Source organism: Marmota flaviventris, chromosome 6 (assembly GCF_047511675.1).
Source record: "Marmota flaviventris isolate mMarFla1 chromosome 6, mMarFla1.hap1, whole genome shotgun sequence".
Classification (NCBI taxonomy): domain Eukaryota; kingdom Metazoa; phylum Chordata; class Mammalia; order Rodentia; family Sciuridae; genus Marmota; species Marmota flaviventris.
Window position 1 is genome coordinate 117,395,635 of NC_092503.1, and position 17,954 is coordinate 117,413,588.

The following is a 17,954-nucleotide window of genomic DNA, read 5'->3' on the forward strand; positions in this document are numbered from 1 at the left end:
GCACAGCTGACATTCTGTTATCACGTCTCCAGGGAAACAATAGAAAGTTAACCCAAGGGCTGGGGATGTGGCTCAAGCGGTAGCGCGCTCGCCTGGCATGTGTGTGCCCCGGGTTCGATCCTCAGCACCACATACAAACAAAGATGTTGTGTCCTCCGAAAACTAAAAAAATAAAATAAAATATTAAAAATTAAAAAGAAAGTTAACCCAAGACCAAATTTGTCCGGAGACAAGACTCACAGAAGTTCTCTGTTCTCATATAGTCTTTTTTTTTTTCATACTGGAGATTGAACCCAGAGCCTCATGCATGCTAGGAAAGCATTCTACCTCTGAGCGTCACCCCCAATCTCCTACATAGTGATTAAACATCCTCATTTCTCTGTTATTCTAGGGCCGACCAGCAGGGCTGAAACTTGTAATTGCACAGATTGTGCAAAACACAAAAGAGACCAAACAAAAGGTCAAGTGGTGGCTGAAATTCAACTCTGGCATAGGGATGTTAATTGGGGGAAAATGAAATGCCTTTTAAAATATTTGTTTATTTATAAATTATCGTACAGTAAATTTATTTTCCTTTTGGTATATAGTTCTGTGAATTTCAATACATGTACAAATCTGTGAAACCACCACCACAACCTGGATACAGAGTCGTTCCATCACCCCAACATCTCTTCTGTGCCTTCCCTTTTTAGTCTCCTACTCCCCTGACCCCTGTTAACAACTGCTGTGTTCACCATCACCATGGTTCTGTCTCTTTGAGAATACCATATAAATAAAACCATACAGTATGCAACTTTTGAAGGCTAGCTTAATTTAGTATTATGCCTTTGATATTCATGCAAATTGTTGTATATATCAATATTTGCATTTGTTTGCTTCCCCCCCCCCCTCCTGGGCATCAAATCCAGGACCCTGCACAAACTAGGCAAATAATGTTTAAAATCCCAGCCCTTTATATTTTTATTTTGAGACAGGGTCTCAATTAGTGTCTGAAGCTGGCCTCAAACATGAGGTACTCCTGCCTTAGCTTCTTGAGTAGCTAGGATTATGGGGATGTGCCACCACAACCAGCTTGATTTGTTCCTTTTTATTGCTGAATACGTCTATTTTAATACACTTTCTATAAGTACATTACATTTCACAATAAAAAGTGAATTAGTAGGGGCTGGGGATGTGGATCAAGCGGTAACGCGCTTGCCTGGCATGAGCGCGGCGCTGGGTTCGATCCTCAGCACCACATAAAAATAAAATAAAGATGTTGTGGGCTGGGGATATGGCTCAAGCGGTAGCGCGCTCGCCTGGCATGCGTGCGGCCCAGATTCGATCCTCAGCACCACATTCGAACAAAGATGTTGTGTCCGCCGAGAACTAAAAAAAAATAAATAAATATTAAAAAAAAAAAAAAAAAAAAAAAAACTTGCTCTCTCTCTCTCTCTCTCTCTCACTCTCTCTTTAAAAAAAAAAAAAGATGTTGTGTCCGCTGAAAACTAAAAAAATAAATATTAAAACATTCTCTCTCTAAAAAAAAAAAAAAGAATTAGTTACCAAAACTATTTCCCTACTAATTACCAAAAGAAAAAAAAAAATGTAATTAAGACTGTAGTATTGCATGAATCAACAACTAGGCCAATGGAATAGAAAAGAGAGTGACACATATATGAATCATATGATTTATTTATTTATTTTGTAGGAGTACTGAGGATTGAACTCAGGGGCACTCAACCACTGAGCCACATCCCCAGCCCTATTTTGTATTTTGTTTAGAGACAGGGTCTCACTGAGTTGCTTAATACCTCGCTTTTGCTGAGGCTGGCTTTGAACTCGCCATCCTCCTGCCTCAGCCTCCGGAGCTGCTGAGATGAATCACATGATTGATATCATATGTCACTACAGAGATGGCTTTTTAATGATAAATTATGTGAAAAGTTGGATACTAATATAGGAAAAAACATTATATCCCTATCTCACACCATACACAAATGTCAACTCCTGGTGGTTTAAAGACTTAACTGTGAAAGGTAAAAAATAAAGATTTTTTTTTTTTTTAATAATGGAGGAAATTGTATTCCTTCACAGTCCACCATCACAATCTTAAGGTAGAAATGAGACACAAAAAGCAAAAGGAAAGGACCAAAGAAAAAGACTGACAAATTGAATTAAGTAAAATTTAAGAACTTGTCTATTCTAAGCCTCTATAAAGATTGAAAAGCAAATCATAGAGCTGGGGACATAGCACAGTAGTAGAACACCGAGCGTGTATGAAGTCTTGGGTTCACTCCTTAGCATAACAAAAAAGGAGAGGGAAAGGAAGAAGAAAGAAAGAACAAAAGAGAAAGAAAATCACAGAATGGGGGAGAATATTTGTAATACATAAACACTACAAAGATTTTATTTATAATAAAGATAAGACTCCTTAAAAAATCAAAACAACTATATAAGAATGCTCAAAATTACAAGTAATTGATGAAGTAGAAATTGAAATTAAAATGAGTTACCACCATACACCCTAAAATTAAAAATCTGACAGTATGACGTGCCAGCACAGATGTGAACAACAGGCGCTCCCGTATATTGCTGGCGGGAATATAAATTGCACAACCATTTGGAAAACAGTTTGGCATTATCTAGTAAATGCCCCAGAAGTTATAATTAAGGGTTTATAATCTCAAGGAACTTGTACCTCTGTGTACTGGGAGACAGGTACAAGAATATTCAGAACACTACTACTCATAATAGCCTCGAATTGGAAACAAAGACATGACACTGTTCAACCCTGGAGCAAAGAAAAAAAATGGGGGAAATAGCTGCCTTGGGTCCTGATGCCCTTTTGGTCCCAGTCTCTGATGACGTCCAGCTACTCTTTGTACCCTTTTAAATTTCCTATTTTGCATAAGCTCATCTGAGCGTGTTTTCTGTCTCCTGCAAACTATATAACCATGCTTAAGGGGAAAAAAAAAGTGTGAGCCTGTAAATTATAATGGACTTGAGATATTTCGATTGGGGCCATATTTGGATCTTGATTTAACAGACTGTGAAATATGAAAGCAAATAATAATTTGCTAAAGATTGCCTCAAAACCCACCCTACCTCTGGCTGGAGGTCTCTCATAGGGCTACAATCAAGCTATTAGTCATTTTAAGGCCCCACTGAGGCTGGAGGACCGTTTCCACGCTCACTCATGTGGCTGTGGACAGAACTCAGAAGATCCACTTACAAGCTCACTCTCACGTTTACTGACAGGCCTGAGTTCCTCCGCATAGATGAAGATGCTTGAGCATCTTCACAACTTGGTATCTGGTGAGACCATCTGCAAGTGTGGGGCCCAAGACAAAATGGAAATGCAGGGCCCCTAGTGCAAAACTTATTCAGAAATTCAAGATAGTGACAGCAAAGCATTAAACCAAGTGTTAAATTCAAGATAGTGACAGCAAAGCATTAAACCAAAGCATTAAACCACAGAGGTCAGACACCTTTGAAGACAACACTAGCAATAAAGATGGAAGCCATAGATTTTTTTCCTTGCAGCCTTATCGGGGAGGTGACATCCTGTCGTTTATATTGTAGTATGTTCCTTAGAAGCAAGTTATTGGGTCTTCTCACACTTAAGGCAGGAATACCAATTGCCCATTGTGTATCCTCTTAGAGACCCTCTACCACAATGACCATTTATGAGATAATTAAGGATGTTTGAACATTGAGTGGATGGTAATGCTATTGTAGTTAAAGTATCAGAGCCATCTTTTAGAGATACATACTGAAATATCTACCAATGAAATGATTTGGTATTTTGGATTTGCCTCAAACCAATACAGGGTGGGAGAGGATTGGGGTATAGGTGAAACAAGATTGGCCATGGGTGGACCATTGTTGAGGTGAATGATGGTATACAGGAGTTCATTATACATGCTCTCTACTTGTATATGTTTGAAATTTTCCATTTAGAAGAAGCCTTGTTTGTATAACATGATAAAGTAGCTGGCTGAACTCATAACTGAATTTCAATGAGTATATTGGTAACATGTAAGTTGAGGAAAAGCCCTTAAGCCCAGGAAGTGTGGACTTGAAACATCAAAAGGATGACATCATGCATGTTATTATCTTTGCTTTAAATTTTCCAAATTCTCATGGTGCATCTTAGAAAAGGAAAGTGTTGAAGGAGCTAAAGGAAGAGATTGGAGTGTTGGGCAAATAGAAAAGAAATAGCACATATCAACTTGGAGTCAAGTCAGTTAAGTGTGATTCTTGCCTTGCCTCCAGCTCTATCTTCAGCCCTGGAGGGTTCCCAGGGCCATCTTGTGCTAAACTAAGGATAGGGATGGTACTTCTGGACACTGGAACTCCGAATTGTATTGTCATGGTGTTTGCTTTCCTTATTTAGTAGTAAGACTTCACAGTGAAATTTGTTTCATTCTGTGATGAAGAACTGAGGTGTCAAATAACATGGTAAATCAGAAAAGGAAGGTAAGAATTGGAGGAGATAATAAAAGGTATTCATTAGAAGTTGTTGTGAAGGGATGCTATTACCACATTCACTTGGCTGTACACATGGATCTTCTTGTTGCTGTTGTTGTTTGAGATTGGGGTCTTTCTGTGTTGCCCAAATTGGCCTCCAAGTTGGTATCCTCCTGCCTCAGTAATCCTGAGTAGTTGGGATCAGAGTAGCTGGGATTAAGTCATAAGCCACCATGCCTGACTTCACATGGACTATTTTTATTTTAATTATTTTTTTACAGTTTCTATTTAAGGTGACTTTTAAAAGCCAAACTACCTTTTATTATTTACATTATCTTTTCAGGTCTGACACTTTCTTTGATGACAAGACAACTGATTCCTCCTCTTAATGTCGCTTACACAGCTTTCTGTTCTTCTGTAATTTATGTAATTTTTGGATCATGTCATCAAATGTCCATTGGTGAGTTCAATACTGGAACCAAAGGAGGTAGATGAAATTTCTTCCTCAATCATTTACTTATTGCTAAGAAATCTGATTTAAAGTTATCTTTAAGATAGAAAAGAGGCAGAAGATAAATAGTTGGTTAATACAGTTAGTATTTACGTTAAAAATATAAATACTTCTTTTAGTGTGTCATTACTAATGTCACCTAGAAAAACAGGCCACCAAGATGTTTCCCAAAGGAATTTAATGGCAAAGGTACTTCCTTGGTGAAATTGCCACATCTTGGAATTTGTCTGCCCACTACCCAAACACCTAAAAATGATTCGGCTAATATTCCAGTCTTTAGCCGGACCTATAATAGCCCAGTTCCATTGGGCTGGTTTATAATACAGCCAGTCAGCTTATTAATTTACAATGAGAAAATTCTGTCCTTGTAATCAGAACACTCAAGCCCACAGATAAGCACGTTTTCCTTGCCTGAGTCAAAAGTCCATCTACTGATTTATAATTAGAAATGATTGTCAGAGGGACCAGAATAGTTATAAGTCGCCCAATCATTACATTTACTTAACCTAGGTAACACTGAATTAATCACAAAATGCCCCAAGAGGCTTGGAAGGGCATCGAGAACATTCACTCTGTGAGGTACCTTTTCCTGGGCTTCCCCTTTGCACAACTTCTAGTGGCAAACTTTGAACATTCTTATCGACACACCCATTCTCCAGATATGTTTGTACATTCTGTTGGTTACTATCCAATTCTTTTAGATGTGGAATGTTACTATGGCTTTTTGTTTTTGTTGTTGTTGTTATAAAAATGTTTATTATTTACCAAAACCAGTGGACCTCTTATCAAATGTTGCTTGGTAACAAAATATTGGTACAGCTTTAATTAAAAGAAGAAGAAGAAGGAAGAGGAGGAGGAGGAGGAGGAGGAGGAGGAGGAGGAGGAGGAGGAGGAAGCTATTTGGCTCATTGTCATTAATTAGACTTTCTGCAACAGTCACTTAATCCAGACTTGTTCAGGGCATTACTCAGATGTTTTGTACTTTACTTAATTAACTCCTTTAAGTGTGGCTTTTTACATTCAAATACTATTCCCAAGTTCCTGGGGCACCTCACAAACATTTCCAAATTCTGACAGGAAGACCTCTTATAGTTTAAGTACTTTAAAGGAAGATTTGCCTCTGCTCCCATGTGCATATATGTCAATATGAGGAATAAGTGAAACACTGTTTGAAACAGGTTTAGCATAATGTTGTCTTGCACATAGTAAGACCTCTAGAAGTATTTGGTACTGAGATAGGTGCAGTGACATGCACCTGTAGTCCCAGCTGCTTGGAAGTATCAGTTGAACCCAAGAGTTTGAAGCCAGCTGGGACAACCTAGCAAAACCCCACCTCAAAAAAAAATTGTGGGGTATTCTTCCTATTATTCTTGTAGCTTTTTTTTTATGACCCTTTCACACCATTTTACTTTTATCTATCTCTAAGTACAGGTGCAGTGACTGAGCCTGATATCCATTTCCAGTCAATTTCTCTTTGACTCCCACCCCATATGCCCATGATGTAAATACCTGGACCACCAGCATCTAAATCCTATGAGTTGGTGACAGTATGTGGAGTCATTATCCTCTTCCCTGCTCTTTCTTACTTCCCAGATCCTTCTATGGCCACTTGCAAATAAGAAAGTCTATTCAAGTTGAAGACAATACAAAATAATCAGGCCAAGCCTTGCTTTTGTCGGTACCTGTCAGTTTACCTGGATGTAAAACCTCACCTTCTGTCTAATATCTTCTCCCGTAGGTCCCTTCTTCCTTGTGAATGCTCTGATGATCAACGTCCTGAAGGAGAGACCATTCAATTATGGTCACCTGGTCATGGGAACTTTTATCAAGGATGACTTTTCTTCCCCCACCTACTTTCTCAACTATAACAGATCTTTAAATGTGGTGCAAACTACAACTTTTCTGACTGGGATTTTTCAGGTAGGATCTGAGTCTCTGAACTCCTGGAAAAGAAAAAAGTAAAGGGTTATAAATGGACCCCTTCTTTTAACTGCTCCTGTGGCCCATGGTGATAGATCTGGAATGTCAGTCATTTAGTTGTGGAATGTATAGATAGGCTGTCTCCTCAGTGATGAAACTTCTTCTGAAATAATCCACCACTAATTTAGGAAAAGATACTGACTGAACTTTCTCATAAATCCTTTCTCCTCTGAGACAGAGAAGGGTTTTAGGGTCCAGAGTGACACTCCTGATTTTTTAAAAAAATTATTCTAGGGGCTAGGTTTGTAGCTCAGAGGTAGAGTGTTTGCCTCACACATGTGAGGCACTGGGTTCAATCTTCAACACCACATAAAAATAAGTAAATAAAGGTATTGTGTCCATCTACAACTAAAAAAATTTAAATTATTCTATATTTTTTATCAAGAATAGGACTCCTGCCAGGTGCAGTGGTGCATGTCCATAATTCCAGCAGCTTAGGAGGCTGAGGCAGGAGAATAGTGAGTTCAAAGCCAACCTCAGAAATTTAGCAAGGCCCTAAGCAACTCAGCTAGACCCTGTCTCTAAATAAAAGATAAAAAAGGGCTGGGGCTGGGGGCTCAGCGTTTAGGTATATCAAATCATGATGTTGTAAGTGAAAAATAGAAACAATTTCTTCAATTATACCTCAGTTAAGTGGAAAAAAGGGATCAATCTACCAGGAAGACATAGCAATCCTAAATCTAGATGCACCAAACAAGAGAACTACACATTATGAGAAGCAAAATTTGATAGAACTGAAAGGAGAAATTGACAAATTCATAATTACAGTTCATAATATCAACAAATTACAAATTTATAATATCAACACTTTTCTTTCAACAATAAAACTAGACAAAATTAGCAAGTATATTAAAAAATTCAACGATGCCATCAAATTAACAGAATTTAAAAGATATTTACAAAACACTCCACTCAATAATAGCTGAATACACATTCTTTTTAATGACCCACGGAACATGTACCAAGATAGTCTAATACCCAGTGATAAAACAAACCTTAACACTTAAAAGAATTTAAACCAGACAGAGAGTATTCTCTGAGCACAGTGTAATCAAACTAGAACACATTAACAAAAAGTGAACATAAAAATCTCCAATCACTTGGAAATTGAACAACATATTTATAAATAATCCATGGATCACAGAAAAAAAAGATCAAGGGAATTTTTTAAAAGGCATTTATCAAAATTTGTGGGACACAGCTAAAGCAGTTCTATGGGTGAAATTTATAGCACTGAAATACAAGCGAAGAAAGGAAGTCTCTATAATCTAAGCTCCAACTTCAAGAACTTACAGAAATAAGAGTAAACTAAACCTAACACAGACAAAAGGAAAAAAAGTTTTAAAAAAAGTAAAAATCAATGAAATTAAAAATAGGAGTGTTTACATAATGTGTAACTCCACATATGTAGCATTCTTGAAAGTGACAAAATTATAGAAATGAACAGATAAGTGGTTGCTTGGGGGTTAGAATGGGGTGAGAGGGATACGGGGACAGTCATAACGTGGCTTCAGGAGGGGTCCTTGTAGTGATAGAATTATCCTGTATCTTGGCCATGTCAATGTTAATCTCCTAGTTGTGATACTGTTTTACAAGATGTTATCATTGGGAAAAATTGGATAAAGAGTATATGGATCTGTCTGTATTGTTTCTTAAGTCTGCAAGTCCATCTAACATTTAACTTAAAAATAGAAGTCTGAACTAGATAATAGCTAATATTTATTGCTGCTCACTGTTCTAAGCATTGTACATGTACTACCTCATTTGATCCTCACAGTAACTCTCTTTATGAAGGTATATATTAATAGTGGTCCTTATTTTATGGACCCAAAGGCAGGGAGAAGTTAAATAGATTGCCCAAGGACACACAGACTCAAGATACCAAACTCAGATTCAGTCTCAGGGCTCTCAGCCTCCAGAATTGGTGCTCTAGGTAGTGTTAAAGCATAAAATAATACTTATAAAAGTGGAGACTGTGCCCGTGAAGTCAAAGAATAACCTTTAGTTGGAATGGAGTTTTCTGGGAAGGAAATAACTATCTATTGAGCCCCTCCACATACACTTTTTTTAAAAATACATCTTTTTATAAATTTTTTCTATAAAATTCTTTCATATAAGTTTTGTCTCACAGGCTGATTCTGACTGGTTGATAATGGCTGCTTAGAATTTTATGCCAACACAAAACCTGATGCCATATCACAGTGGGCCAGAGGGAATTCTATGTTGATAGTGGACATTTGCCATTTACAAGGTAGAAGGAAAGGGTGGTATGAAAATGAGTGATGAGTATTTGTGTCTGTCACTATTTTCATATTTGAGCAAGGTGTTGTACATATGTTACATAATTGAATCCATATCCCTCTGTATTTGGTATTTTTTCTACCTCTGCTTTTTTATATTTGTTCTTTTTAGTTATACATGACAGTAGAATGTATTTTGACATATTATACATACATGAAGAATAATTTTCCATTCTTGTGATTGTACATCATGGGGATGTATGTAGTATTATTCATGTTTTTTAATATTTATTTTTTAGTTGTATATGGACACAATACCTTTATTTATTTATTTTTATGTGGTGCTGAGGATCGAACCCAGGGCCTCGCATGTTCTAGGCAAGCACTCTACCGCTGAGCCACAACCCTAGCCCTTATTCATGTTTAAAGATGACAAAAACCAAACTTCAGGGAGTCAAGGTGTCCACACTTGGTGAGTTGGCAGGACCCAATATTGAAGCTGGGTTCTCCAGACCCAAGAACCATGCTGTTTTCACCAAACCCCCTAAGGAAGAAGAATTGGACTGAGCTCTCGAAAGAGATAGTGAACCTATATTGGCCAAGATGGCAAAACAGAAGGGTTGGTTCATAAACACAGAGGTGGCAATCAGCCAACCACACTGACAATAAGAAGCAGCTTGCTCTACCTGGAGTTAGAGTGTATTGGGCAGTACTGACAGATCAAAGGAGACACAGGGCAGGCTGATTGAGAGTTTTGAAACAAAAATCTTTTAAAACCAAAGGATTTATTGTTCTAAGTTTGTTTTCTGAGCATTTTAGTGCAGTGAAGGATGAAGTGATAACAATAGTTAGCTTTTAAACTTCCATTTTGTTCTATCTTCACCTTTTCCTGAATTGTTTTTGTGAAGTTGTGCCAGAGTTCTTAACATACCCTATTATGGGGGTTTGGAATGTACCCTGTATGCACCCATTTTATAACCCTAGGGGTTTTTTTAAGTATAAAAAATGGACATACACATTGAAAAAAACCTCAAAGAGTGAAAATGTATATAAATTGGTGTCCTCAATCTCTAATTTCATTTCCTGAAGTTTAAGAGTTTGATGTCATCCTTGAAGATCATTTGTGTATATGTTGTATGTTATATAACATGTTTTTATCATATATATATATATATATATATATATATATATATATATATATATACACACACACACACATATGTAAAATACACATTTAAAATACAGGTTAAGGGCTGGGGTTGTGGCTCAGTGGTAGAGCACACTCGCCTAGCACGTGCGAGGCCCTGGGTTCGATCCTCAGCACCACATAAGAATAAATAAAGGTATTGTATCCAACTACAACTAAAAAATAAAATATTTTAAAAAAATAAAAATAAAGATATTGTGTCCACCTAAAACTAGTAATTTTTTTAGTAATTTTAATAATTTTTTTAGAGAGGAGAGAGAGAGGGAGAGAGAATTTTTTAATATTTATTTTTCAGTTTTCGGTGGACACAACGTCTTTATAGAACCCAGCGCCCCACGCATGCCAGGCAAGTGCGTTACCACTTGAGCCACATCCCCAGCCCAAAAAGTAAATATTTTTAAAAAATAAAAATAGAATAAAATACAGGTTAAGTATTCCTTATCTGAAATGCTCAGGACCAGAGTGTTTTGGATTCCATATTTTTTTCAGATTTTTTGATTATTTGCCTATACATGAGGGGGATATCTCAGGAATGGGATCTAAGTCAAAACATGAAAGTCATTTATGTTTCATATACACCTTGTTCACTTACCCTGAAGGTAACTTTTCTACAATATTTTTAGTGCGCTCACGCTTTGCAGCCCATCACGTAAGGTCAGGTGTGGAATTGAGTTGGCACTCAAAAACTTGAATTTTGGAGCAATTTTTGATTTCAGGTTTTTGCATTTGGGATACTTAACCTGCATTATATCTTAATTATGTGTTCAGGATTACATGAATCCTGAAGACATAAATAGATTCAGTTTAGTCATTCTTAGTAAAGGTAAGAGTCAAAGGCCAAGGAGTTTGAACTGGATGCCAGTTTATTGTCCTTTCCTCTGTGAAAAGCTGCATTCCTCACAGGGATGCTAACATACGAAAGGTTTGAAAGGATAAAGGCTTGTTGCGGTCACCTCTCAGCATTTCCTTCTTGTCAACCTAGAGGGCAGTAGATTCTAGAGCAAGAACCTGAGAGCTGACAGTGCTCGGGAAGAAAGGAGTGTGGTCTCATGCTCGTTGGGTACTTCTGAGCCCACAGGCCAGGGCCCAGCTTATTCCGTGAGTCTCCATTCACTGGGGAAAGCAAGGCAGAAAAGTTCTCAAAGGGGCCTACCGTAACTTCTTGGTTGGAAACTCTTCTTTCTGATAAGGAGTCGTGGGGGCCCCTGATGAGTGTCTTTGGTGCCATTTCTGGTTTGATGCCCCTTTCTGGCTTTCTTTTTCCATCTGAACCCCTTGCAGATATCTATGGGCGTGCTTGGTATGGGCTTTCTGTCTGCTTACCTTCCGGAGGCGCTGATCAGTGCTTACCTAGCTGCTGTCGCTCTGCACATCATGCTGTCCCAGCTGACTTGTATCTTAGGGATTGTAATTAGCTTCCACGCTGGTCCCATCTCCTTCTTCTATGTGAGTAACTTCACCCCTCACCCAGCTCCTGGCCTGCAAAAACAAGTGGACCAAGTAAAGAGACTTCTGCCCTTTCCCAAAAGGAGATGTGGCTGAGAGGCAGCTCAGTCAAGCAAGTCGTAGACTTATTAGAGTCTTGGTTAACTGCAGATAGTCAGTCGGACCATGTTCTCAGTTGCAATAACCATTTCAGCCTAGCATAATTTTCATTATAATTTGGACTTTAAGTTACTACTGTATCTATCATAATTCTCCCAATACATGCCTCATTACAGACACATATCCTAAAACAATTGCAGGATATAAAATACAAAGTAGTCCCTGAATGTAGGAAAGAAATAGAAGCTCAGTTAAAGAACACATATGGCTTGGGAAAATTAATAATGAATAGGCTAATAAGTAGAACTCCTAGGTTTTTGTTGTTGTGTTGTTACACTGAAACATAAAGTCACTTTATTGAACTATCCTGTCTCTTTTGATCTTTTTTTTTTTTTTTTTTAATTTTTCAAGGTACTAGGGCCTTGCACATACTAGGCTCTACCAACTGAACTACACCCCCAGCTCCTTTAATATCTCTTATTTAATTTTTAAAAAATACATATCAGCTTCCAGCCCCCTCACTTGCCCTCCTTGTCCTAGAACTGCTTGTTTTGTAACTAATCTAGAAAAAAAAAATGTCCGTTTCTAGATGTAGGCAATTACTATCTCTTTCTAAGCCTCTGTAATTTTGTTTTCTTTCAGAACATAGTGAACTACTGTATAGGTCTCCCCAAAGCTAATTCCACCAGCATTCTACTGTTTCTAACTACTGCTGTTGCTCTGAGAATCAACAAATGTATCAAAGTTTCTTTCAATCAATATCCCATCAACTTTCCAATGGAATTAATTCTGGTAGGTGTTTTTGATGTCCCAATTTCACGATTCACATCATTTTAAATATCTACTTTTAAAGTAAATAAATAAATAGAAAGCAAATAGCTCAGGAAGGCAAAGGTTCATAGAGTAATGTAAAATTAAGAATTAAAAAAAAAAAAAAAACAGTGAGGGTTGTAGCTCAGAGGCAGAACACTTGCCTAGCATGTGTGAGGCACTGAGTTCCATCCTCAGCACCACATAAAAATAAATATAGTGAGATCTCTTTTATTTGCCTGTTGTGGTTTTTTAAAATATTTTTTAAGTTGTTCATGAACCTTTATTTTATTCATTTACTTATATGTGGTTCTGAGAATCAAACCCAGTACCTCACACATGCCAGGCAAGTGCTCTACCACTGAGCCACAACCTCAGCCCATCCTGTTGTGTTTTTTGTAACATAAATATTTCAAGATACTTAAATGTGTCAAATTTTCTTTTTTGTGAGTCTGGATTTTAAGTCAGGAAATTCTTCTTATCCCTAGGTTACAAGGGAATTCACACATTTCTTTTTAATCCTGATAGATTTTCAATATTTACATTTACATCACTGACCATTTGTAGTGTGTTCCTGCTTAAGGAATGGAGTTTTAGCTCTTCCTAATTGACTAACAGGTTGTTCCTGCATTATTTATCAAAAAGTTCATCTTCACACCTGTGGTTTAAAATACATACTTTATCACATATTTAATGTTCACATGTGAAAAAAAATATGTTGAATTGTGTCAAAGCCAAATATACCCTTAGTTTAAAATATATGCCAACATTGGTAAAATGTTTATTTTCTTTAAAAAAATTTTTTTGAACTCAGGTATAGTTGACAAATAAAAATTGTACATTCTTCCTGTGTACAACATGTTTTGAAATAGTCAAAATAAGCTGATTAAAACTGCTATTACCTTATGCAGTTATCATTTTGTTGTTTGTGAGAACATTTAATATCTCTTGTCTTAGCAATTTTCAAGTGCACATTATTATTAACTGTAGCCACCATTCTGTACAATAGATCTCCCCTCAAAAAAACTTATTTTCAAAGTACTTTTAGCTGGGTGTGATGGTGCACAGCTGTAATCCCAACAACTAGGGAGAGTGAGGCAGGAGGATGGCCTCACTCTCAATTCAAGGCCACCCTTGGCAACTTAGTGACACCCTGTGTTCAAAAAATTTAAAATATAAAATAAATAAATAAATAAAAACCCTACAGGTTAGTGATGTTGCTCAGTGGTAGAGTGCCCCTGGATCAAACTCCCAGTGCCACACACACACACACTAATATAATGATAATAAATTTGTTTAAAGTACTATATTTATTGACTTTTTTCTTATAATATTTTTTAAATAGGGTTTTTCCCCTTATGAAAGTAATACAGGTTCATTCTAGAATTTTTGAAAAATATATGAAGGTTTTAAAAAACAGGGGGAAGAAATTCCTATGGTTATAACTGCTCAAAGTCAATTACTATTAATACTTTTGTATTTTCAGTTATTAATTCCTTTATTACTTCCAACACACAATAGGTGTGTGAATATAGGTATAGTATATACCTATATAGTATAGGTGAATACTGACAATTTTCCCATTTTCTATGCAGAAATTTTGTTTCTGTTTTGATATAGTTGCAACCACAGTGTTATTCAGCCTTCTTTCATTTATACAATAAAGAAAATGGGGTAGATGGGATCTTGATTTTTGCCTGATCCATGTGACTAGTAAATAGCAGAGCTGGGGATCACTGCTGTCCAATTAAAAGGTGGCTTGTTTCTTTCTTTAAATTTGCAAAGAAGATTTATCTTTTGTAGTTATAAATTAACATTTCTACTGTGAAGAAGACATTTTCAGAAATAAAGCTCCGTATTTTAAAGTCAGCATTAGCATTTTTCACATTGGGATTGCTGTCCCTGAGAATTATTTTCCCCTTAAGTAATGTTCCGTGGTAGAGACACAAAGTTCACCAAATATCCACATGCCCCCTACATTTCCCAGTTGTTGTCCCTGGACATTTCATTAAATTGTAGCATCACAGATAAGCCAACTGCTGCCCTGCTCTGTGTCAGGTTGAACTCTTGGAGCAGATGCTGGGAAAAAGAATTATGTGTTGAGAGAGAGAATGGAATAAAGCAACAATGTAATTATTATCTTAAAACTTGGTACTTAGCATGCCTGAGGCCCTGGGTTCCATCTCACAAACAAACAAAATTGAGGCATTGAGGTTTCTTGTCTCTGGTTTATTTTGCTTTGATGTGAAACCTTTATGATGAGGTATATGGCTTACTAGACTGTCTATTTTCCCTCTAGTTGAAAGTTGGGGACTAAAGAGAGAACTGCAGTTTTTACAACAAGTTTGGGGGTGGGGGAGAAAACAGATAATTACTTTGCTAAAGACATTCTTCTTGATGCTATCAAATGCTGCTTTCTATTATTAAGGGTTTGACATTCAATTCTCACTAATATACCTCAACAATTCCTTAAAAGACTTACCTATATTAGTACAATATACCTGGATCTAAAAACTTTTAAAAAGTGAGACCTTGATACAACCACTATGTGGCAACATGTTCATATTGCTGTAGTCATTTAAAGGTTGTGGGAGAGATAAATTTAAGTCCATGGCATCCATTTGTTCCCATCATTGTGGCAGAGATCAAGGCTGACCTTGATTTGGCTACAATGTTAAAAGGATTTTTAGAGAATCAAAAGAATCAGGAAGGACCTCTGCCTTCCCTGTCCCACTGAGGCCTCCATCTAGTTCTTGTGCAAGACTTCACTTGCTTCTTTTCCTGCCCTGCTAGAGGCTATGAGCATCTCTGATACTGGAAACAATGCATGATCTTTAGATAATCTTATGCTTTTTTTTTTTAACTCCCTGCAGATTCTTGGCTTCACTGTACTTGCTCACAAGATAAACCTGGTCACAGAAACCAGCCGTAACTTCATTGAGATCATTCCATATAGGTTAGTAATTCTACTCTTCAGGACTACTTTCCCTTTTCTGATACCCTCTCTTAGCCTCTGGCCACACAGTCTTAATGATATTTTCTACAAATAGTATATGACCATGATCAGACTCATTTTAGAACACTGAGGTTCATGAGCTGAGGAGGGTTAGGATGACTCTTTGTTCTTTCTCAGGTGGGTCTCTGTCTCTCATGGTTGAGCTGATCCCCTCACCCAACCAACCTGTTGAATGCCCAGAGACTCACATTTGTTTCCATAGGTATTGCAAGTCTTCTCAACCTCCATACCTGTCAGATTAACTCTCAAAGGTGGACAAGCGGTACCTCTGTTTTTCCAGCCTCTCTTCTGGGACTCCATGTTCAGGAGAGAAATGTGCTTTCTGCCTTCACTCACTTAAGACTTAACTTGTGTTGTTGAGCACTATGCTTTTCTTTTCTTTTTTTGGTACTGGCGATTGAACCCATGGGTGCTTTGCCACTGAGCTACATCCTTTTTAATTTTTTTAAAAAAAATCTCTCCCTTTCTTTTTTTAAATATTTTTTTAGTTGTCAATGGATCTTTATTTTATTTATTTATATGTGGTGCTGAGAATTAAACCCAGGGCCTGGCCTCACACATGTTAGGCAAGCGCTTTACCACAACCCCAGCCCGAATCTCTCCCCCTTTTTCACCTTTATTTTATTTATTTATTTTTATGTGGTGCTGAGGATCGAATCCAGATAAGTGCTCCACCACTGAGCCACACCCCCAGCCCACAAGTTTTGAGACAGAGTATTGCTAAGTTGCTGAGGGTCTTATTAAGTTGCTAAAGCCAGCCTCAAACTTGGAATCCTCCTGCCTCAGCCTCTGGAGTTACTGGGATTTCAAGTGTGCACTACTATGACCAGCAGAAACATTGTTTTCTTAATCTGGATACAAAGTTACCTTCAAATGTGTGACATAGAATTCTGAAGGACTCACAATTAATTTTCATTATAATTCCTACCAGTGACTCTTGCTTCTGTTAGAAAATTATAATAATTTATAAGCCTTGATCAGGTGAATTGCATTAGCTAAGAAAGGAGTAGACCAGAAGGGTTTTTTTGTTTGTTTTGGTTTTGTTGTTGTTGTTGTTGGTTTTGGGTACCAGGGATTGAATTCAGGGATGCACAACAACTGAGCCACATCCCCAGTCCTTTTTATTTACAGAGGCTCATTAAGTTGCTTAAGGCCTTGCTAAGTGTGGCTTTGAACTCAAGATCCTCCTGACTCAGCCTTTTGAGCTGCTGGGTTTACAGGTGTGCACCACCATGCCTGACTATAGTTTCTTGACTCACAGGTAGGCTTTTGAAGAACACTGTTAATTTCCTTGAGTTGGACAGTGGGGATTGCTGTGGAGTCAGGGATATCAGCTACAACTCCAGGGTAACAAAATGTGGCCAAATTTGATGAAACCAAATTGAACTAGTCTCATATTCCACTAGTTCTCAATGAAATCTGATGATGGCTAAATCCATTTGAAATTCAATAGAATTTCAAATAGACACCACATAGGTACCAGGGAATACAAAGATAAGCAAGATGTAGTCTCTATCCTCTGAAAAAATAACAAGAACAACAAGAGGATTGGCACTTATTTATTTTATTTCATTTTCTCCTCACAGTAACACTGTGAGGTACATATTACCTTCTCTTTATGTTGGAAGAAGCTAAGTCTTACCAAGTTTAAATGACTTTTCCAAGATAAGACAGGAAGATAGTGGAAGAGCCACCATTGAATTCATTTCTATTTAATTCCAAGTCTATGAGCATAACCATACTATTATTCTTACTCAGTGTGCTTCTATTATTAATGACTTAAAAGCCACACAGCCAATTTTTCTTTATCTTTTATCATAATTTGTAAAGGTAGACACAGACAAGTCAGCATTTCAAAAAAATCTAGTTTTAAGCATTACTTTGCTCTTTGTTTTTAAAGCCTTTATTTTATTCATGGTTGCTAGGGACTAGTACAATTGAGCAATTTAAGTTAGTTCCTGCCATGTCCATGTTCCCTCTTAACCTAATTTGCTAAAAAGGGTTGAGTGTCACAGAGAATAGTAGGAAGAAAAAAAATAGCAGTTTATATTGTTAACGCACTAAACATTCAGTCTTTACTAATTAGATTTGAATAATAAACTACACTTACTGTGTACCTCTTTGGGACAACAACATTCTTACCTAACTTCTTAAAAAGGAGAAGAAAAGGGTTGGGGCTGTAGCTCAGTGGTA

General features: G+C 37.2%; 1 protein-coding gene across 1 annotated transcript in view; it reads left to right on the plus strand.

The window, feature by feature from the left end:
- Slc26a8 (solute carrier family 26 member 8) overlaps window positions 1-17,954 on the plus strand; it is a 67,468-nt gene that overhangs the window by 11,539 nt on the left and 37,975 nt on the right. Inside the window, exons 4-8 of the mRNA XM_027943556.2 lie at window positions 4,796-4,912; window positions 6,702-6,883; window positions 11,672-11,836; window positions 12,578-12,727; window positions 15,619-15,701. Of these exons, the coding sequence (XP_027799357.2) occupies window positions 4,796-4,912; window positions 6,702-6,883; window positions 11,672-11,836; window positions 12,578-12,727; window positions 15,619-15,701 (697 nt within the window). The remainder of the gene's footprint in view (window positions 1-4,795; window positions 4,913-6,701; window positions 6,884-11,671; window positions 11,837-12,577; window positions 12,728-15,618; window positions 15,702-17,954) is intronic.